This window comes from Cuculus canorus, chromosome 1, assembly GCF_017976375.1.
Source record: "Cuculus canorus isolate bCucCan1 chromosome 1, bCucCan1.pri, whole genome shotgun sequence".
Classification (NCBI taxonomy): domain Eukaryota; kingdom Metazoa; phylum Chordata; class Aves; order Cuculiformes; family Cuculidae; genus Cuculus; species Cuculus canorus.
The window spans coordinates 163,092,676-163,116,701 of record NC_071401.1 but is presented as its reverse complement, the minus strand read 5'-3'; the positions used below and the strand labels follow the sequence as shown (position 1 = coordinate 163,116,701).

Below are 24,026 nucleotides of genomic sequence, written 5' to 3'. Positions count from 1 at the left end.
CTCCTTTTAATAAGCCACTTAGTCTCTATAAGCATCTTTTTAGAACACCCACTACCATCTATCCCCCCCTACAGAGATTTATTAGCATAGTTTAAAAAATTCATGTATGCATCTTTGCTGATGGTGCAAAAGAATTTACATTGATTACATGCCAAGGAAAAAATTAATACCTAATAAGTAGCCCTTTGCAACATTAAATATGCATATATACACACTTTTGAAAGAGAATATTAACTGCAGAATTTCAGAATCATTGCTGTGCTCAATTCTTTTTCTCAATGACATTTGTTATTAATTTCTGCTAAAGTTGCTTGTTAGAAAGTAAAAGTGTATGAAAGTGAAGAAAATGTCCTTCCGAAATTAAAAGAGAGCATGAGAGGGGCAAGGGAAGAGTGAGAAGTTAGACGAGTCTGTCAGAATGGTTGCAAGCAAGAAAAAGCTTGCCCACAATTTTAGTGCATGGCCCAGAACCGCATATCAATAAGCATAAATAACACCCTTATGATAACAAGAGGCAAAAAACAGTTTTAAGCTTCCATCCTTTCACGCATGCATGAATTTTTTATCTCATCACAGCAAAACTACTGAATAATTTGTTCAAGAACATTATAAATGAGCACTTAAACTCAGGCTCTTAAATCCATATTCCTAAATTATCATGAGCTGCCTCTCAGAAGAGCTTTCTCCTCAGCTACTAGTTCAAGTCTACACTTAGCAGCTCTGAAAACCAGATCAGACTGAATCAGGAAGTTAATTTTAGGGCTTCGTTCTTTAAAATCTTAGCCATTCTTACTAAGGAAAGATCCTAACAGACGATAACAAAAGGATTCCAAGACAGAAACTCAAGGTTGAAGTCAAAACAGAATGGGCATTAATTTCAGATAGAATGCCTTCTTCAGGACTGGAAGAAGAAAGGACTTTTTTAAACAAATGCAATGGATAAGTGAGACTTGTGCAAAGTTTGTAATCTGTATTCAAGGCAGTGATGATACCCTCTCTACATGTATATTTATTTTAGTAGTGGTAGTAAATGGCGTACTGCCAGTGCAAGAATTATAATAAGCATTATAAAGTTAGAGAAGTATTAAATTAGAAATTAAATTGTAAACAAATATGTAATCTACATGAAACATCCATGTTCTTCAAACTAGTTTGTATGTGTATGCCAAATTTACATTTTTAGATATATGGTGTGGGTAAATGCCCTTTCATGTATGACAGGTATCGTTTGTTGTGTTATACAGAGACTAGTTTAAGAGATAATAAAGTACATATGTACTCTGTCATTTTTCTAGTATTTGCAAGGCTTAAGAAATTTTTAATATAGCCCACTTTTATAGGTAGCATTTCTGAACTGTTTGATCCAATTTATCTAGTGTATTACAAATTCGGCAAAGTGTTATTCCAAACTTAAGACATAGTGATTAGCACTTTATATAGTAGTATCTCAAGCATGATTCCAATTCCACACTACTTTAAAAGCAGTTATCATTAAGACGCAAAACAAATTTTCATAATCCTCACAGATATTTTCTTAGCCAAAAAGCAAACAGAAACATAGAAAACAAGGCTATAAATTGCTCGCTTATATATTTTTACTTACCGTTTTTTAATTTAAAAAGTGCGTGAGGTATGCATGCATTATCTAGTGTAAGCCAAATTCCATATCTGTTATTGTCAGTTACCTCACCCAAAGTACAAACCTTTGTACACTCAGTGTCATTAAAAGGGGGGCAGGAAACACTTGATCCCACTATAATAGCCCCTGCAGGACTTTTTGCACACTTGTAGTTGGTGCAGTTGGAGCTCCAGGTGCTTCCTTCCTGAATATATACAACAAAACCAGTGTCAGGAAAGACAAAACATTTGAGTTTTATTTTCAACCCCAAAGGTCTGTAAAAATAGTGCCCTGGTGCTGTGACATCTATTGAAGTGCAAAGTTTGTTGCAGACCACCCGCAGGTGACAAGGGGAAAGACCATCCTCTAACTACCAGTGGTTACTACTCCCTGGAGCCATGGCTCTACTGTCCAGCGTACTGCTCAGCATTAGTGTCCTAGTGCAGAATGAAAGGTCTCTGTGCCAGAAAACAGTCCAATAGTTTCTTTTGCTCCAAAAGTAATGGGAAGTGTGAATCAAATCATGGCCTCATCTATATTTCCTTGAATATGGATGCTGGAATGCACTCTCCTGAACCCCAGTAATTCACTTTGAACACTTCCTTTCTCTAGAAACCAGAATGAGGAGAAGAGCGGCCCTGGGAAGAGGGGGACATAGGAGTCCTGATGTAGACTCAGAAGTTCCTAAATCATCTAAATCACATTATATTACCTAGAGTTACAATTTGAACCTTACCTGGCACTTAGAGGCTTAACTATATGATGACATTCCCATATCTCTGTGGAAAATATTACAACAGATAAAATGAAATAAGGAATTCACCTAGTGTGAAGTGGAAGGTCTTTAAACGCACTTTTTTCCTATCATATACCATAAATGGTCCTTAAGAGTGCAACTGGCAGTAAGGGGGGATGAAACACACAGCATGAGTCAACTAAGAAGTGAATGTCAGACACCTATTTATTGTCTCATTGTAGTTATTTCTATCTCTTTTCAGAGACACTTACCTCATACACAATTAGTGTTCCATTCTCAGTATGAAAAGAGCAGGACACATTTTGACAGGTCCCACAACAAGTATGGTGACTGGAAGGAGGAATGTATATTTGATGCTGGAAAGAAAGGAAGGCAAAAAAAAAAAATTTCAACATACATTATATGAGAATTCATTGGTTTATTAAACTAAACATACCAAGAGAAACAATGGATGGATGGATGGATGGATGGATGGATGGATGGATGGATGGATGGATATTTTTACATATACTGCTAGAAGTTGCTTTTCAAAATAATCCTAGAGACACAAGATACACATCATCACTATTAAGTTCTCAAATTCCTGCTGAGCAAACAGGACTAGAAAAAGTCTTCACTTTCATCCTAGTTTTATAGTTGTGCTCACAAATTATGTCATTCCTTTATTTTAAGGATACTCACAGCTTCACATTGCTGGGAACAGTTCACCATTGTAAAGTACATGGCATTATATCCTGTGTTCTCATCTTTTTCTTGTAAACACTGTACAGTGTAACAAAGGTCTCCATCCAAGTACTGAATTACTGACTGTCCAGGATTCAGTACTGTGAACTCTTGGAAGATGCACACCTCATCCTTCTCTAACACCAAAAGAAATAAATGTTACCAGAGGGGGGAAAAAAAAAGATCATCAAGCAATTTAACAGAATTGATGTGAAGACAAAAGTAGGTAGAGCTCTAAAAAAATAGTCTAAATTTTAGGCTTGATTGGTTTGTGATTTTGATTACCAAGCAAAGGAAGTAGGAGGTATAATTCAACTTAAGAAAATGCTATGAAATGCTATGAAAACTGCCTTTTGCCAGTTATTATTAACTAAAATTGATAGTGTTCCAACTATGCAAATAAAAAACAAACCCTCATGGTTGCGTTTTAAAGAGTTCTAGTATTTAACATTGGGCTAAGTACACTATATGAATTATTCTGCGCATCACAGAATGTTTAATGTCAATTAAACTAGTATGTCTGCAATTACCTGTGTGATGGTTATGTGCTCAAGCTGTGCTGTAAGTGTGCTTTGCTCCTGGAGGCACTCTAGCCTGGGATGAGGTCAGGATTGCAGCACATCTGAAGCACCCCCATACACAGTGCAGCTGAAATCTAGTCTACACGGGGTAGCTGAGTGAGGGAAGGGAGCAGAGGTCTGGTTTGGAATTTATCTGGGTCATCGCTTGTCCATCCCAGAGGGGTTTGACTGGATACCTACCCTTATGCTGTCTGGACAGGTCTGTTGCTCTGGTGTGACATGTGTTACTTGTGCTCGACATTGGACTACGAGCAGTCACACCACTCATACTCAGCTATGGTTCATGACCTGCCTCTCCCCAGCGAGGCAGTACCTGACTCTGAAAGCATGAGTATTTTTATAACTCTTCTACACCCCACCAGAACAGACACAAAATCGATGAGTTAGCAGACAAAGCATTCTACTCAGAAAAGAAAGCATAATTGCATAACTAGGTAGACACCCATGAAAGTCAAGATAAAAGAGTGTTTATATTTGAGAAAGTTATTATGGTCCTATTTCTGCTTTCTTTTCATAGTATTCTTACTAAAAACTGAAAACAAAACAGCCAGGAATATGAAAAACTTACCACAAATATAGTGAGTACAGCCACAAGCACTGGAGACGCTACTGTCTATTTTTTTAACTTCTCCCTGAGTATAAAAAGATAGAAGAGTTTGCTATGTTGTGCACCATTAATTGTAGTGCTAATCAGACATTTTTCTCTAAAACTGTAAAATATTATTTTAGTCACATCTACCCCTCCTTTCATAGAAGAGAAAGCTGTTTATGTACTCAAGAAACAGTAGCACATTCGGAGTTATTCAATGCATTTATTTCTTTAAACAGGAGCAAAGCACTTAATTGGAATGCATGTAAATAGCAGAGTTACTAAACAGCAATTTTTCCTGACATACAAAGTTATTTCAATAATAAACTTAATAGGAAAAAACTGTTTCCTATTAATTTTCTCCCAAAAGATAGGTGAAAGCTATTCAAATTTGCAAGTCCTCCTTAGACTTTACATTTTCCAGTCTTCATGTGAGGGGAAGAGAAGTTCAAGCTATGGACATTTGATAGGCAAAATATCCTTGTCACTATGTTAGTAATGGGACTTTTTACATTCACTCATAATTATTTTCCAGATCACAATCCCTATAATCAGTAAGTAAATGAGGAGCAAGATATATATGACTTCTCATATCAGCTAAATTCAATGATGTTAAATCATTTTAATTAAAAGCATAGATGACTAACTCAATAACACATTTCTCCAGAAGATAGATATGGTCATAAAGCTCATTTCTCATTATTTATTCAAAAACATTCGTGAATTATTCATATGGAAAACCTTCCCTGCATATTGTTTTGAGTCAATTGCTTTTCTTTTTTTTTGACAACTTATAATACAACTTATAATATAAAAAGTGAAATTTCCCTAAGGAATAGCTGATACTGTGCAGACACTTGATGGAGTTGCATGCTTGAGTTGGGGACCAGGAGGCAGACTCAGCCTGTCCCTATTCAGCCTCATCATCTTTTACAGCTAATTCACACAAGGGGTGGAAAGGGAAGAGTAAGAGGGTTGAACACGTTAATAAAAATATCTAAAGGACAATGCTTACCAATTTACAGATGGGAACAGTAGTGTTTTCACAGCTACATTCTGAGAAGAGAACAAGAAAACGTTATTAGTCAGTTAGCTAATTTTTGGCCTTTGTTAACAGCAATGACTAAGGATTAAAGCAATTACCACAGTGCCATTCTGGACAACACTGCCCAGGTATTTTTTCCTTCACAAGTGTTGTGTCATCTGTGCAGTTCATAGGAGGCTCAGAACAAAGATTTTCATCACAAACTAAATGGGAGGGAAAGAGGGGTATGAGAATTCATTCAAATTTCCTTTGAATTTTCCATCTTATACTTCTCTTGATAAGCCATTTTTAAAATAATATTTTTTTTAATTTTATTGTGTTTCTTAAGCATCTGAATTATATTCGGAACTGAAAAATAAAGATCTTCAAAAGTACTTCTGGTTGCCTTAGAACATCTTTAAATTTAAACATCACACAGGAATCATTCAATATTTTTCCTACTTCAGAATCACTCAAGCTGATAACCAGTACCTAAGACAACTGAAATCACAGCTTTTGGAAAACATGTTTGGCTTTTTTTTTCTCTCGGCTACAAATGTGCTGTAAAGCACATTTCTGTAAGATAACAGGGAGCAACTGCCTTCCTGAGATGACTCAAATAAGAAAATACCTGCCTGTGTTTTCAGAGGCGGCTTATTTGGTGGGACTCTGAAAGAAGACCACATACTAAGATCTAACTTCCTACCTGCCAGAATTTGCTAAAAAAAGTGCCAAACAGCTTTACAGAAACTTTCATCTGAGTGCAAGTGCTAGGAAAAGGAAAGGACCCAAATGTGGAACCACGTGAAGTAAAAACTATTAAGTTCCAAACTTACTGGAAGACAATTTAATTAATTGTAGTCACCCAAAGACTGCAATAGGATGAGAGTTAATCAAAATTAAGCAGTTACGCTTGTAGGCATTACTTAAGAACATAAAGCACAATTTCTATGTTTTACGAGGCAAATGTTTTTCTTCTGGCTGCTCATTGTTTCACTAGTGTTCAACCCAGTAGAATTTGAAACGCTTGGCCTATTCCTTCCCCTAAAAGCTAAAAATGTAAAGAAACTGCTGAAACACTAATGAATGGTATAACAGAGGAACAACGACATGGAAGCTGTTTTATTACAGGTGTTTTAATATATGAACAGTGACATACTCCAAGGACGGGATTCAGTTCCGAATTAATATGTTGGTATTTAAATCACCCTGAAAGTAGGTATTTGCTGTCCGGTGAAATAAATAATCTCTCCAGACTCCATTGACTGGATTGGTTAGAACATCACTGAGTCTATCAAGGACTTTGAACCTACTTCAAATGCAGACACCCCCATTTAGATCTCTTAATCTCTATCTGAAGCCCACCATAACTGCTGAATAAAAACAATCAAACACATACAGTCTCTCATTTTTACTAAATTTTATCACATATTGAACTGACAATAGTTACACTCACCGCAGTAGTAATGAGGACAACAGTATTGTATAGTATTAAGGTCTACAGTGAGAATTTCCCCTTCATTACACAAGGGAACAGGCTCAATACAGGATTCACAAACTAAAAAACAAACAAAAACAAAAAACAAAAGAACAACCAGACATTTACAAAGTTTTAAATACTAAAAAGTTAGCACATGTGAATTCTATTTAATGGACAATATAACAAGTCATATCATGTTTGTTACTTGGATAAAGGAGTTTTTATGGATTGACATTCAAATATAAAACCATAACCAAGTTCAAGTATGAAGTTCAAAGTTATGTTGGAAATAAAACATCCTCAAACACAAGAATAATTCATGCTCCAGTCAGTCTAACCTGGGTGAAGTCCCACTGACCTCTGTAAGAATTCTTGGCCTAATTAACTAGGTTTGAAACTATAGACAGTTTTTGTAAATACATAACTATTCCTTAGTCATCCATCAAAATGTTAGAGGCTTCTTACCACAGAGGTAAGAGAAACAACAAGGATCTTCTTGTTTTGCTTCAACAATAAATTGATCTTCTCTGCAGTCCAGCTCGGTAGCATTGAAACAAACTGAAGGGTCACATTCTGTAGGATGTGAAATAAACAGTATTTTTAAAAGAGTCATAGCAACAATACAAAAACAATAAAAGGCAAGGTATTCTTCATCTACTTATTAGAACAAAATACTCCAAATCACATTGTAAATCAAGAGTGACACGAAACACAAGCACAAAACAGCATCGGAGAGTGTGAAAAAAAACCCATAATTTTCTGCTGCTGTTTATAATAACCCATTATGTTAACAATCAAAACAAAGCGTAAAGCAAATTTTCTTACAACACATAATACAAGCGTGGAAGATGTCTCAGTAACTGTGGTTTTGTATTTCCCTTACCACATCGGTACTGTGGACAGCAGGACAGGGGGTGGTAGCCTACCACTAATTTTTCATTGGCTTTGCATATTGGAGTAATGGTGTCACACAATGACATGTTACATTCTGTGGGATAAAAAACAATCAAATTTGACGTATTTGAAGAGATACATGTGCAAGTCCTATAGCTCAACATATTTATACCATCTAGTATAGAGATCCACAAGCTAAGAGCAGCCAAAGTCATGTTAAAGTGCACACCATACTATCATGTAGGCCTCCAAGCTCAGACAAAGGCTGATGTAACTCCATTCACATGGCACGTTATATCTCTCTTAAAGCAGGTATTCACTTGCTCTGCTTCCTACACATGAAGCCAGCTTAAATGTCCCAGTAAAAATATTCCCTAAATAATAAGCATATTCCTTTTTCTAATAACCATGGCTAGACAGAATGTTAGTATTCAGTGATCTGCTCACAGAATGCCGCTTCTGGGAAAAAGCAGTAGGTCAGAGGACACTCCTTGTGACACCAAAGCACTAAGAAGAGAAGCAAACAGGCTGTGATGACTGTCCCAATTACCAAGCTACTTCTGTCATCGAGGATTTCTCAATTTTTTTGAAATTCCACCCAAGAGCTTAAAAATCCATTTTTAACAGAAGATTTATTTTACTAGTGGACTTCTAAGAAAAGAGTGAGATGGCCTTAGAAAGAAAAGAAACCTGCTTTCTTGGCTCAACCAGGCACAAAATCACTTCTGAAAAGTGTTACCTTGAACCCTGTCTAAAGATTGTCATCTGCATGTCAAGCACTTACCTTACACTTCTGTTACTGAAAACAAGTGTAGTACATACCACAAACTTTCTTTGGACAGCAAGCTCTCTCTTCAATGACATGGACAATAACTTCCCCTTCTCTTTCACAGATTAATGGTGGATCCTCATCGCATTCAGGTTCTACAGTGACAATGCTTCCATTTTCTGAACAGTTGTACATACAGCAGCCTTTCGTGGATCCATTCCAGATCTCCCCAGCAGAGCGAGGTTGTCCTTTGTTATCTGTACACGCTGAGAGAAAAAACATTATATCCTTCAACCAGCAAAGAGTGCAGATATCCTGCAAGCAACTGTGAATTGCATAAAATTATTGCATAAAATAAGAACCTTATGGAGCATTATGATCAAGGAATCCAAGAAAAGATAATGACCTCAAAAACCCCAAATGACCCATTGCTTTGCCATGGGTGAAAATAAATACTGTGTGCAAGGTAAAGAACCTGCCCATACAGTTCCTTCTTAAGAATTCCAGGAAAGAGAGCTACGGAAGAATGACCATCTTTTTTTTCCCAGGAGAAGTACCTCATCACTGGGTCTTGAATTCAAGTGAACTAAAAGCACAAACTGCTGTAGCTTGAGGATAAAACTAGCCTCTGTTGAAGGGAGCTGTACCAGATTCACACTTACTGAGGATGGACACAGAATTTAAACATTGCTTGCACCGAGCTGCGGTTAATACTAGCGTATCCGTGAAACCACTCTGTCCTGCTGCACTTACTGCATTTTTCTTCTGGTATACAAAGATCAGTGTCTGTTCTATGCAGAATAGTGCCGTTTTTACAAACACAGTCTTCCCTTAAATAAGAACAGGGAGAATCTTCATAGAACCATTTATTCAAGCATGTCTTGGCTTCACAGGGTTGCACACAAGGCTGGTATTCCTTGCCCTCAGGACAACTCAGTGCTGCAAGTCATAAAAATAGGATATCGAGTGCTGCTGTTATTCTTTCAGCATTTAATTGGATAAACAAGTAGTGAGAACAACTGAGTGTATCACAGAGTGCATGCATTTATATTTTTAGCAGTAATTCAAGTAAGCAACTAATTCAATCAATATTAAAACTGACTCATGACATTTAGACTAAAATAATACATCTTGAGAACGTCTACCCTGATTTACTAATGCTGTGATAGAATGACAGGGTACTTACAATAACAATAGAAAGAAATATACTTTTAAGTCATCACTAAACATTGCAGCAATATAAAGCCAGATTGGGGTATAGAACATGGCTTACAACAGTAATTAGGTGTCCTCCATTTAATGCAGATGTTGTGCTTGTTGCATAAAGCCACATATGCAGAAAGTGCATCACACTCATAATTCCAAAAATAAGTACTGTTTATCCACATCTTCTCACAAAACTCCTGTGGTGAAACCTAGGAACATATTGTAATTGCGAATTAACAAGTAGAAGAGCTTTCTGTAACTAAAATAAATCAATAATTACAAGAAATAATACAGCTACAAGGGAAAAATCACAAGCAGTGATATTTTTCAGAACACTACTTCTGCAAAACTGAAACTGCCAGAATTTTTTATGCTCATCAGTAGGCACAGAACATAGTTCTAATGAGTTTGTCACACAACTTAAAAGAACTTTTGCAGTGTAGCCCTGTCAGCTAGAAGTCAACAATCACAGCTAAACATTGCTGCTATACTTTCCATAAATTCCTGCTGCAAATGAATTATTACTGAATACTCTGTTTCTGTGTCCATAGGACCCAGTATAGCCTATATTACTGGGTCTAAATGCAAGTGGTGCAATCTATCTTATTTCTGTTGGGTTTTTTTGCATAAGCTTATAGCAAGGTGGAAAAAGTCAGATTTTGTTTCATTCTCCCTGTTCACTGCTGTGCTGCAGCCCAGCTCTTCCTGTGGTTTTGGCAAATCTTCAAGCCATGGCTCACTATTGCTACACTGCTGACTCTGTTACCTGTCTTTGTCCACTTGCTTCTTGCCCGTGAAGCACACAATGCACTTTATCCACTCTGCTCTGCCATCATTGTGTACATGAAAGAAAACAACTTTTATAATATATTAACTAAATGCTTGGCAGTTTTCATGCTATGGCAGGTGTTGCTGTAAACCAGAAAAGATGGAATTGCATTGTATCTGAGGCTATGAAAGTTCTCCTAGAAACATATATGAAGTAGAAATTATGACTATTCAAATTCCTTTTAATTATTTTTAAATTGCATGTGTTAAAACAGTCATGAAAAGCAGATGTGCTGCACTACACATTAGAAAGTATGGTGTCCAGAAACAGATTATAATGATTTCTGTAAAAAAATCTACCAAATTGTCCAGTTGTCAACTCATGAAAATAAGCAAAACTTTAATAATCTGCATATCTTTCTCACTCTTTTATTAATTATACATTTTTATTTAATTTGCACCTGTAATTTCACTGATCTTTGTACTCACTTTCTTGTGACAAGGGGTGAAAGTGCTTCTGTTTAATAGTTCCATACAGTATGAGCAGTTATTTTCAGTACAGTTCCTTACAGGCCTCCTAGTTGTTACATCAAGTGATTTCTCAATTTCCCAGCTCTTAATGAACACTTCAATTTCCTCCAAATTTTTAATTATGGTTCTGTTTTGCATTTTGAGGTCATCAGTAGGATCTCCATTACACACCCCTGGAGACAGAGCATCGTAGTCAAAGCACAAACAAACATGCCATATTACTTCCTTTGGCAAAGAAAAATGCACTTTATAAGGTAAGATTAACCTTGCTTAACTGTGAGACTTAGTCATCTGAATTTAGAAATGAAAGCAGTTATATATCCACTGTAGTTCCAAATTTTATACCTGCAATTTTACTTGTCAGGTCTATCGCTTAGCAAAACAAGCAGATATATACAGTACAAGTGATGATACTTTTCCCAGCAATGAATTAACTTTGGAGAAAAACTGCAAAGTGTGATGTTGGGTGTGGCAAATGCACTGACATGGCACCAGATTCTAGTGTCAAACTACCGAATTACAATGAACTCCACTGGAGTAAATGTTGATGGCTTTCAAATTAACTGCACATCACTTATGATTTAATACTGTATTGAAACTTAATTGAACATTCTAAATGCAAGAAGTTATGAAAGGAATCTTGTGATGATCAAATTGCTTTCTCTAGGGAAAATATTCTTCTTACTTAAAATTATTTATACAAATTCACTGAAAAAAAAACCCCTCCAAACTCTCATGAAATCAAATGGCTACCTGAACCCATTATTGTATGCATTCAGTTAATTCATCAACGAGAACATGTATTCCCTATAAGCACATAACAAGTTGTTAATGCCAGAATTTGAAACTTCAGAACAGTGCTTTACATCCCAGGGACTGATCAGCCAAAGCTCCTACATCCTTCTTTTACTTTGCTACTGGATTGCTGACCACAGCCTAAGTTCTTGCCTTTGCACTTCCAGCCTCGCGTCCTGATACTCTCCAGGGTCCTTTGATAGAACTGGGTTAGCCTGGTGTGACAGGCTCTGTTATTCTCCCAGACAGCATGGAGAAATACAGAAGATGGTATTTGCATGATAAGAAGCATTTAACAGAAGCAGTGCTTTCCAGTATTCTTAACACTCCTGCTTCTTGCTTCTGTCAGAATGCCATCCCAAAAACTGTGCTGGTGTTAGAATGTATAGCGACATACTACAGAATTGCAGAATCAATATGGCTTTAAAAATAAAGCCAATTTACCCCGTAGTCCCACATTTTTTTTTATTTTATTTTTCTTTGTATGAGAGGGAAAGGATAGGAGAATCACAGACAGGAATAAATGGTAAAGAATAGGAAAGAAGCACTAAAGCAGACTTTACAGCAAAATATCATGTAGAGCAACACTTTGCAGCAGAGGTTGGATTTGTCGGCGCAGTCTTCCCCTTTGTGTCTTTTCATGGCACAAAGATTAACTATTCTATAATATAATCCTTCCTACATTTCACCCCATCTCATCTGAATATTTTTCAGTATGCATAGAGAAGATGGCATGATAATGGGAAGAGATGCAGTAACTGCCAGGGCCAGCATTTGCCTCCTCTCACTAAATGTAGGAAAACTGTCCTTATGTTCAATCAAAATATAGCAATTGATTATATATGCTTAATTTGTTCATGTGTATGTTTAAATCGTATTTTTTGCTTTATAACTAAAAGCAGTTTAAAATATTATAAAAGTTCATTTTCCTGTTCAATATTGGGTAGAATCTGTAAAATTACAGTGCACCAGAAAATGAAAATTTATCATAGAATTCAAATAACTCTCAAATACCTGCTTACATCTTTCCATATAAGTCATACTGGCATAATAATCGGTTAGAATCAGGGAAGCCAGAAATATGCTAAATTTGCTGTCATTGCAATTTAAGTCTGAGACAACTCAGCACAGTTTTGGACCCTAAATCCTGCCTTAAGAGGTCTGAATTTGGATTTACCATCCTGAGGGAACTTGAATCCTTCCCAAGGTACACCTTTTATCAGCGTTTGCATGACAATAAGCTGCCACTGCTATTATTTGATAGTTCTTTTCTCCCATGATTACTTAAATATATTGTCACTACCTGAAGTTCAGTAGCCACGTCTCTAGTGAAAATTTTCCCCTTTTCTTCACTTGACTTTGGCAGTATTCTTAAACACAGGCAGAGATGAGTACATTTTTTAAAAGTTAATTTGATACAATGTACTGATCATTACCTGCTCTGAAAACTACTTTATTAGCAAGCAGTGCTTTGAAACAGAATTTTTTGTTATTATTAATTAATAGAATTGCACAAGCTTGCCTTATAAGGACAGAAGGTCACAGACACAAAAAAGAGATGTAAATTTTAAATGGGACATTATTAAATGAGAAAAAAATTGTCACCATTGCCTCACCACAGAGTCCTTCTGTCTTCATCGATGTGTTAGAGTATGGTCCATACTGTATATCTATGATGCCTGTAACGTGAGCCCACTTGATGCTAATACCAGCTGGAGTACTAATGACATACATTGCACCAGTATCCTGAATATTCAGTCCTTCTTTAGAAAATGGTAATGATTGAATTACAGAATCCACTATTACCTAAAATGAACCAAATACACTTTAGGGATAGAAACAGACTGTGATGATTTTAAACGTCTTTGCAAAAGATATTTTTCTGCCATGCAGAAAAAAGATATGGCAAAAGATATTTTTCTGCCATGCACAGTCACAGTGTTTAAATCACAGAGCTTTCTGTCAGTGCCTATAACTGAAGATGAAGTACACATAATAAAATACAATGATATTGAATTTTTTTCTAAATAAGGAAGCAATAAATCTCATCTATCACATGTTGTATATTAAAAATAAATAAAGCAAAACATCAAAAAAACCCCTCATCTCAATTACTCAAAGTTATCTGTTCTGAACTGACCTTAGTACATTTCTGTTCAGTTCTAGGTTATCTGGAAACACAGTCGCAAGTATAAACGCCTTTTGCAACCTCTTTAAAATCACAAAAGAACTTCAAAATGTCATTTTGTGTTAATGACATGTAAGTGAAGCATGGTATCAGAATTGTATACTTCTTGCTTCTAGCCTACCAAGAATTACTGGAAACCTGATCTGCAAAAGTAATCCTAATCCTGTAGTACATTAATTAAATTCTGATCTATTGCATTCTACAACAGAATAGCTCTCTAGCTATCTTTTAAGTCTACACATACTATACATTGATGATATATACTTACTTTTCTTGCTAAACGATCGATAAGTAATTTATATGTGTGTGTAGTTACATTTAATTTCTTAAAACAGAGCCCTGAAGTGCTTGCAGGGGGAACCTTGAAAGAAGTGACAAACAAGTTTAATTACTATTGTTTTTCTAATTCTCTACCAGTTTTATAGGATTTTTTTCAATATCTATAATATTAATTAATATTATAATTAGTGAAAGAAAAAAGTACTCACTGGTTTTCTTATTGAATTTGCACTCTGAAAAACATTAAAAAAACATTAGAAGTGGAATGATAATGATAGTCAGCAACATTCTTATTTGGCAAAAATAAGATGACCATTTTCTTTGTGTTTGAAGTTATTCTACAGTCAACTTTGTAATCAAACTATTTTAATATTTCCCGTATAAATAAAAAAATACACATTTTGCAGCAAATATAGTACACCTTTCTATGCCCTATTTTTAGAAACTTGATTTACTTCCTAAAGTTTTAAAACAAAGAGGTTTATATGTAAAATAATACGGAAAAGATAACACAACATGAACAAGCTCAGTTAAAAATACATAGAAATACAACGTTCATGCCAATAAAATCCCCAGCTCTAACTTTGATAAAACTGCTATTTTACCAAGGCATCTTTCTGCACAAGATTGCATATCTCTTAAAGAACTACACCTACAGGCTTCTAAAATTCATCTGCCTACGTAAGCTCTGTTTTGCTTTAAACTGCACCCAAGAAACAGCAAAGAGAACAATTTAAAAGTAAACCTTTAAAACAGTGTGACTATTGGGACTTAAAGATCAAGTGTACAATTGCCCAGTGAGAGTAGATAAGAGACCAAATAGGGATGGGAAGGAAAGAAACTTGATGAAGCTCCTCATCAGGAACTTGTTTATCCACAAACCAAAGATGGAAATAGAAGCCAGTTCTTCAAGGACTGCATAATTTAGGACTGTGAACAATACAAAGGAAATGTATGTACAGACTGTAAGAATGACACTGACCTGACTTAAACTCGCAGTCTAAAAATAGAGTGGCTGGATCCCCTCTGTCGATAATGCAGAGTTATACAACTACAAAGAACAACTCATCACCCTAATCCCAAACTCATTAAGATCTTCCTAAAATAACTACAGAAGATTTTTGCGATTATTCAGTAATTTAACGTATTGTAAAGCATGAATTCAGGGCCCCAAGAATATTTGTGGGTGGAGAGTCTGAAGTTACTCAGAAGTTATGTGACCCCCAACAGTTTAAAAGGAGCCTACATTTGATATTGCTTGTAATATAATACAGCAATTACTATTTAACCTGAAATAAAATTTGTTTATTTAGACAAAGTGATGAAGCATGCTCCTTGAAAACTAAATAACTCCATTTTTCAACTGGTATGTTTTTTATCTGAAAGCTGTATTTTTTCAGAATTTCATTCCTATAACAGAAACTATTAAAATTATTGTGGAAATGCAAGAATATTACCTGATTAGCAGGACATTTCTCAATGTGAGCAACAATATTTTCTCCTGGTAACTTGACTAAAATGTAGGAAGCCATATTACAGAGGGCTATGTTATTTCCATCGAATGTAATAACACTCAGTTCAGACAGTACCGAGCATTGACCTAAAAAAGAAATGTCATTTAATGAGGTTACTACAAAACCAAATACAAGGCATTTCTAAAACCTTTCCTTTTTATCAATATTTGCTTTCATATGACATATATCCGTAAACATATTGATGATCATGTTCTGCAGGTAGCATACTGAGCCATAAGCAGAAGGGAGTATCTTATGTGACTCAGTGAAAATATCTTAACCTACAGCTGTGTGTCCAGGGTAGGTGATGAAATTTTAACTGGTGATAATTTTCACTGAAGTCAATGTTTTACAGGCAAGGCCAATAAATCTGTACATTACCTGATAAAATATATGCATTAAAATATACATATTTTTGAGACACTGATAACAGGAGACTTTTCTGTCCTGTCTGGAGACAAATATGTAAAAGCGCAATATTGGTTTCAGTAATGGTGCAAGGCTTTTAATATGACTTTTATTTGGCCTTTTTGAACCCTTGGAAGACAGTCATCTGCCAGTTTCTGCAACTTCTACATATGAGTAAAAACTTCAGAGTTAACTGGAATTTGGGGGTTCTGTCTTTCAGAAAATGTCAGTATTACATTTTTTTCTTCACAGAATGTTAAAATCCCAGCATTTCTACTGACAGAAATTCTGAATAGTCTCAGCTGGAAGATGTTGATGTTCATATTGCAGATTTCATTTCAATGTTTTCATTCAAAACAAAATATTTTTACTCTCTTGAATGTTAATTCAAAATACGAAAACATTCCCTGTATTTCATTCTGTTTTGCTGATGAACAACTCTTTTAAATTCATTCCAGTATTCAACCTCATATCCCCGCTGTAATAAATCCTTAATTTATTTCTTGAAATTTACAGATCAAGGCTCTGTGTTGTATTTAAAAATAAAACAGTGACTTACAGGGACATTCCCATTCTGGGCAACAACTGTCAGTGTTCACTTGAACTGGCATTCCTCGAAAACCACAATCTGGCTTCTGCACATCCTTAGGGCAGTTCCTTGAAAGGTTGTATAACATCCAACCCGTATTAACACATACATACTGGCTACATTTGTCAACAGGTTCAAGGTATTTTGGCTGTGATGTAAGAAAAAGACAACCAGAACCAACTTTACGTTCATTGCATTTATGAAGTCCAAGTGATCACTTGTTCATCACCCTCCCCGAGACAGAATCAGCATATCAATGTGACCTCTTATCAGTTATTTTTTGAATTAATTGATTTTATGTGGTTGTAACCGATGACAGTGATGCACATCGATTTGCCCACACCATTCCTGTTCCATCTAGCTTTGGAGGAATACTCTATGTAAAGCACTATGTATTTAAGGCTACGTGTTATATTCAGTAATAATCTGAAGCATTTTAAGAAATACCAAATTACGCATTTCCAACATTTTAAACCATATGACAAAGAAACAAAGGGAAAAGAAAGAAAGGCAGGGTGATGTTATCCAGAAATAAAAAAAATATGCATGGATTGTGGCTTTTTCTGCAATTCAGAAACATATTTTCCTATCTGGAACTGGCATATAATTTTAAAAGTCTTTTTTTCACAGACCAATCCATTCAAGCAGCAGAAAATGCCAGGGGAGTGTAAAAGCAGTGATACAACAATCCTCTAAGAATAAATAAATATTTTTAAATATAGAAATAAAATAAAAATAATAAGATGTTTAAAATCTCTATTATTTACATACATAGCATAACAGAATGGACTGAAAAGCAATGGATATTTTAACACACAGGGGCAAGTAAAACTGACCATACCACACATTCGGAAGCTGTAGACATCAGTGTATAAGTCATTGTACCAAAGAAAGCCTTGTCAGCCATAGCTGTCATCGTTTCTGTACTTGCTAGAGAAGTTTGTGTTTCCACAGGCTCTGAAGAGGAAGGCAGAGCCATTCCACCACTAGAATGGGATAAATTGGTTAGATTTCTGGTCTGCAGCTCTGTGGGTTCTGTTAAATTGAAATAAGGTTTAATTGTTTTCTGCACTGGGACTTTGGACCAATCTGATGTTGTTACATGCGGGACTCCAGAAAGAGAGAGATTTTTTACTGTGGTTGACTTGGTCTTGGTAATGTTTCTTTGTTCATGTGAAGGCTGAGTGCTTTCTAAAATATCCACAGTCCTTTCAAATAAGGTTGCATGTTTAACTTCTGAAGCTGTAAATGTGGTACTCTTTGTCTGTGATAATGGACTCGTAGTACCACTTGTTTTCATGATTATAATTTTCGGAGTTTCTTTAGTGCTCTGTGAAGCTTGAGTTACTGCAGATGTAAATAAAGATTTGAGCGACACATGTGTGGGTGTTTCTGTGGTGTTAGGAACTGAAGCTGCAGCTGTATAAAACTCCAGATCGGCAACAGAAGAATCAGTGGTTTCTGTAGTAATCCTAGAGGCTACAGTAGTGTCAGAAGCAATTAATGAACTTCCTGAAGAGCTAGGTGGTATTTTGGCAAAAATATAAGGTGCTTTTAAGGATGTAGCATTCACTCTTGTGTTCATGATCATTGGTGTAGTAGATTGAGTGATGAGTCCAGCTGATATGGCTGATACTGTTCCATCTTCTTCTGAAGAACTTACTGAAGAACTCTGTTTTCCTAGAGAAACAGTAGAGATATGAGTGGTCTTAGAAGGTAGTGAAGACATAAAGACCCTATTGGACTGGCTTTCTAAAGTGGCTTCAGGAATTGTATGCATTAGTAAAGAGAGCATTACAGTGGATGTTTTTAATGCTGCTGAAAGGTTGGTAGAAGGGCTTAAGTTTAAAGTGAAGGTAGAAAAATCTACAGAAGAAGTTGTGAAGTCTATAACTGGACTTTTTGAGGTTCCATGTGCATCTATAGATGAAACTGATGTTTGGGTGGCAGTTATATTTCGTGTTAATGATGATGTCCTACTGGCTGTGGGAATCAATGAAGAACTTGTAGTACAAGACGTATAAGGTGGTACCGATGCTGATAACGAGATTGTAAATAAGGGTGATGACCTTGTAAGAGAAGGATCTTTGGGAATGAAAGTGCCTGAACTTAGTGCCACAGGGTCAGTTTTCAATTCTGTATGTGAACTGCTTGGGTACTCTGTAATTTCTGAAGTGGTAATTAGTGTAGCATTTAGAGGTAATAGCAATGTGCTAAAAGGGAAGATTGTAGACATAATGGATTCCTTTGGCTTTTTAGAAATGGATGAAACTGAAAAGGAATCAGTGTGCATTATGAATTTATTTCCTCTTGAGACTTTACTTGCTATAGACCTGTCTGAGATTGTTGGGTTGACTAGAGGAGCAGAAGCAGCAGAAGGTACTTTATAGAGACTTTTGGAGGCAACAGTATTATCTGCCATAGCTTTGGGCTTCAGGGAGGTAATCAGTGATCTCACTGGTGTAGATAGTGTGCGTGTTACAGAAGGACTTGAATAAGTGTTTATAGGAATTTGAGAACCAACTTGAGATGAAGAGACAGTCATTATGGGCAGAGCAGCAGGAATACTGCCTTTTACTAGTGGAGATGTCTGCTTGGGAGCAGTAACTGAAATTTCCACTGAAGATAAATGGCTTTGGAGAAATGGCTTTGGAGAAATACTAGGTGAAGAACTTGCATTTGATGATATTAGAGAAGTTTTAGACAAGGGGTTTGCTGTTTCAAAATATGAAACTGTGATTAATTGAGGAAAACTTGTCTCAAAATCAGCAAATCTTGTAGTCATAGGATTTTGAGAACGAGTTGAAGTCAGTGCAGAAATGGGTGTTGGGTGAACTGTAGTTTGACCAATGCCAGATCTAGTTCTAGCAGACAAAGTAGATATAGGAGAAGTAGATGTACTTAGTGTCAACCACGAACCTAGGAAAAATACAGGTCTTGTGAAAGTTGCTCTGCCAGCCAGCAAAGAAGACAAAGACACTTCAGAGAATACTGCTGCTCCCTTAGAATGACTTACTGAAGGATTCCTACTCTTCCCAATCCCTGCAGGCAGCTCAGAAGTGACAAAAGATGGCTTGGAGGTTAAAGTTGTTAAAGCTGAAGTAGGAGAAAGAGTTCCTAGCTGAGTGGTTGATGTTTCAAGTGGAAATGGAACTACCACTACAGAAATGGGTGTTAATAATGCAGAACGTGTTGGACTAGGACTTGCACTGAGCAGGGCTGTTGGAGTTGCTATTGTAATGGGTAAAGTTATAGATGCAGTAGAACTGAGAGTACGTGATGTGACTGCTGAGGCTTGAAGAGCAGCTGGAAGATCTGTTGAAGAGATGAGTTTGGAAAGGACAGTAGGGCTGGATGTGCTGTGAAGTGCATCAGGAGGCTCCACTGTACTTGGTAATGAAAACGTTGAATAGGTGGCTGCGTTAGATGCTTCCAATGAATATAAGTCTGTAGGGGACTGTGCAGATGCATTCATTCCCCTTAACGTTGTGTTTGCCTTCATGGTTACTTTGTCTGTCCCACCAGTATGAGTTGACTCCGTCCCCAAAGTGACAAATAAAGGAGGTGTCTGAGGAAATTTGTCCATAGCAGCACCCATGTGAGAGATTAACAGTGAAGGTTTTTTTCCAATTGCTGATTCTGTAGGTGTCACAGGTATGCCTAAAAGGGAAAATGCATGCTTCATTGTCTTTTATTGGTGAAGAAAATTACAACATCTATCTCTATTCAAGTCCCATATAAATATTAACATATGATAGCATCATTTTGCGAGAAGATAACTTGCCAATGGTTCCAGATTGCCTGATGACTTTGAGGAACTCAGATGACTCGGTAAGTTTTCTAATTCCAAGGAATTCCATGGAAAAATCAGTAAATCCAAAATAGCAAAATATTTGGAATAAATATATTCTATCTTGGAAAGGTAATATACTATATGAGATAACTTTGTACTGGCAAATATCAAACATGATGCATTTAAGTCAGAACTTCTAAAATAAAATAAGAAGCAGTGCTAAAATATAATTGTTCGAAGAATACCATATCCCCCAAATAAGAAATCCATGCGGTACCTTCACACATGAGAAGTTATGAAATAATTGCAATGAATTTGTTAGTGGTGTCTCAGCAACTGAAAAAGCTGAACTTTGTGCCACAGCTTTATCTCTTCCATTTGGGATCTTTCTAAGATATACATATTATATACCAGTAGTATATAGTCAAATACAGTTGTGATGAGTGTAACAACACCACAAAAAGTTAAATTTAACACACTATTAGAAAAATAAAAGAATTCAACTTTAGATATGCCTTGTGTGCATGTAAAAGATGTATTTTGTGAATGAGGGCTATGTCCCAGAGAGACATTGTTCAACAGAAAGAAGATCTGGTAAAACTTTTAACTAAAAAAATACCCAATAAATACTTGATTAAAACCTTTCCTGGGATCTCTTGAGTGATTTATAAGATTAGACCAATATAATAAAATATACTTACAGTCTTCTGGATAAACACATTTAAGTGTGATCTCATCAAGGATCATGTTTTTGGGACAGTATGGCAAGCATCCTTCAACCCTTTAAAATATTATATAGTTAATTCTAAAACCATAGGAGAAATATAAATTACTTTTAAATTACTTCAGTTTGGCAAAATGAAACATTTTAATGTCTTCCCCATGAGAGTTCTGAGAACTTTCCAGGGTGATGTTGAACACAGCATTTTGAGACATTTTAAGGTCAATAAGGCATTGAGCTGCACAATTTTGTTTCTAAACTCTTAATAATGAATTCTTTGCATAGTCTGAGGTACGTGATAGCTTTGGTCCATTCTACTTCCACAACGAGGTGGAAGTTCGGGTCCCTAAACAGAAAGGTTTCCCACAGGGCAAAGACTTTCACTACAGGACCGCTGTTTTAGCCAGATATGTTCATTTGAGACATTAAAATATTTAGACTGACTCCGCAGAAAGTCTCATTCTCGTTCTTGTGCACTTTCAGCACAGGAAAGTGCAGACAAGTCCATATATTCTCCTACTTTTTCATTTTGGGAGGATCTTTAATAAGAAAATCACGACGTTAACAACCAGTGTGTCCATATATAAAAAGCTTGAGTTTTTAGGCATTTTTCCTTTTAGTTTGTTGTGGCTCCATAGATGCTATGGGAGATCCGCGGAAACAGGAAATCTTGTTACTAAGTAACAAGATAACATCAGCAGTGCCAAATCTATCAAATCACGCTAATGGGAATCTCTTAGTATAAAGTTCCCTCCTCTTACAGGAGAGGGCGTAGTCCACCCCTACTATTTCTAGAGTTTTTCATCTCTGTCATATAAACACCAGAAAGCTGCAGTAATTTACAGCATAATGGGATGCTGGTTTAAGATATGAATATAAATTCGTAGAAGGGAAAAGCCTTCATTTAATTTAATAGATTTCTACTTAAACACTACCAGAAGCTAATTCCCTGGGGTAGGTACAAACCCTCTTATTCTGGTGTTGAAAGACTGCATGTAAACAGGAATTTATACTGTGGGAAATGTTACAAATGTATGCATGTGACTTGAGAGGGTTGCTCACAAGAATGATACTGAAATCTGGATGAGTAAAATTTAATATGTATTGCAGCTGCAGTAATTTTCAGAAAACATATGGTAAGCATATTAGGAAAAAACAATACAATAGCAATACTGAACTTAATTTGACTTACAGAGGAAGAAATTTACATGCTGTTCCTTCAGGGTCACTACATGTTTTAACACAAGGATTAGCACAAGATTCATATCGCCATTCACACATCCTTCTATATGGCACAGAAGCACTGAGTTCTGAGAAAGAAGGAAAAGATATTATTTGTTGATTATGTAGTCAAGAAACGATAAATTTATAGTCTTTTCTGTAATGTACATTGGAATTGTCAGAAAAAAAAGAAAAAATGAAAACCAAGTCAAGAAATTCTTCAGAACTTTCAAACAGGTGAGATTTTGTTCAATTTCAAGTATTTTAAATTTGGTCAAGCTGAAACACACTGAAGGTTCAATGATACAAACAGCTACTCGTCTTTACAATATATTCTGTGTAAAAAATGTAAAAATTGTTTAAACATAGTGAAAGTTCTGTTGGTTGCAGAAGCAATACAGTTATCCCGTTCATTTAAAAGAACTGATCTTTATAGCTCACTAACAAGACATTAACATGCAACCTTTTTGTGGCATCACATATTCTTTTTGAAAGACTAAAACAATGATAATGTAGTTCAAAGATAAAGTGATCATCATATCTGCAAAAATTAGAAAATAATAGCATTTGGGGGTGGGGTGGAAAACAAAGACAGAAGAGTAATTAAAAATAGGATACTATTGCTGATGAAAGACAAGTGCTCTGAAGGCAAGCAGAAAAAAAAAATACTTATCCCTGGATATTATGCAAAATTTACCTTCAATACTAAAGCTACTTAAATGTTTGAATTCTTCTGAGCCATCGTACTTTGCCACTTTAACAGCAGATGAGGTGAGAATGATGAAGAAGCCTTTTTTACTGTGCAGTTCAAAGGCACTAAGCCCCGGAATCCAGAGGCCCTGGTGATGGAAGAAGGTGGCTCTTCTTCTAAAGGAGGCACTTGCCTGCCAGTGTTTCAACCCAACGGTTTCATTGTCATGTACATAGAGAAAGTAGTTTGGTCTTTCAGCAGATTCAAGGGAAACAAGAGAGAGAGCTTACACAGAAGGAGAAAAAAAAAAAAAATTAAGATTTTCACAGAAAGCAACGTAAAATTGAGATAAATACACATATATTGGCAGTTAAATGGCTCCTTTTAAACAACTGCTTTTCACCAAAAAATCAGTTTTATGTAACACACACAAAAAGTTAGAAATACAGAGTCTAAAGAAGGCTTCAAATGATCACATAATATAGAGCCACCAGAGAAGTAATTAGTTAGATAAAAACTACATTCAGCCTGCAGCTACCATCTTTGAAATGATTCATAGGGAGTCTCAAATTAGGTAGGACTTGCTCAAATTGGGAGTTTTTTCCTCAAATTTGGACAATTGCTTGACAGTTCGGCTGTACCAAAATTTCATCAGCAAATAACATCACACAAATAATGTAAGAACATACCTGACTTCACCTTGACATCAGGATTTTTTTTTTTTACATACTGTCATATCCAGAAATTCAGTAAAAAAAACTTGTGACCAAATATAAGACTCAACCCTCTATTTACTTAACCCATTACAAAAATAAAAAATGAAGAAAATTCTCTGAACATTTAAGAACTTAGAGGGTGACTGACTTCACTTTTGGGTTTTGACTTGA

The 24,026-nt window shown here is 35.9% G+C and overlaps 1 protein-coding gene across 1 annotated transcript in view; it reads right to left on the bottom strand.

The window, feature by feature from the left end:
- OTOGL (otogelin like) overlaps positions 1-24,026 on the bottom strand; it is an 85,173-nt gene that overhangs the window by 6,733 nt on the left and 54,414 nt on the right. The window contains exons 28-50 of the mRNA XM_054066936.1: positions 23,146-23,424; positions 22,420-22,537; positions 21,208-21,287; positions 19,633-20,373; positions 17,555-18,393; positions 16,684-16,861; positions 15,660-15,802; positions 14,412-14,435; positions 14,192-14,284; positions 13,352-13,541; positions 10,899-11,113; positions 9,709-9,850; positions 9,189-9,374; positions 8,489-8,701; positions 7,656-7,760; positions 7,238-7,345; positions 6,749-6,850; positions 5,412-5,516; positions 5,284-5,324; positions 4,248-4,311; positions 3,057-3,235; positions 2,627-2,731; positions 1,704-1,823 (exon numbers count right to left, since the gene is read on the bottom strand). Coding sequence (XP_053922911.1) covers positions 1,704-1,823; positions 2,627-2,731; positions 3,057-3,235; positions 4,248-4,311; positions 5,284-5,324; positions 5,412-5,516; positions 6,749-6,850; positions 7,238-7,345; positions 7,656-7,760; positions 8,489-8,701; positions 9,189-9,374; positions 9,709-9,850; positions 10,899-11,113; positions 13,352-13,541; positions 14,192-14,284; positions 14,412-14,435; positions 15,660-15,802; positions 16,684-16,861; positions 17,555-18,393; positions 19,633-20,373; positions 21,208-21,287; positions 22,420-22,537; positions 23,146-23,424 — 4,370 coding nt within the window. The remainder of the gene's footprint in view (positions 1-1,703; positions 1,824-2,626; positions 2,732-3,056; positions 3,236-4,247; positions 4,312-5,283; positions 5,325-5,411; positions 5,517-6,748; positions 6,851-7,237; positions 7,346-7,655; positions 7,761-8,488; positions 8,702-9,188; positions 9,375-9,708; positions 9,851-10,898; positions 11,114-13,351; positions 13,542-14,191; positions 14,285-14,411; positions 14,436-15,659; positions 15,803-16,683; positions 16,862-17,554; positions 18,394-19,632; positions 20,374-21,207; positions 21,288-22,419; positions 22,538-23,145; positions 23,425-24,026) is intronic.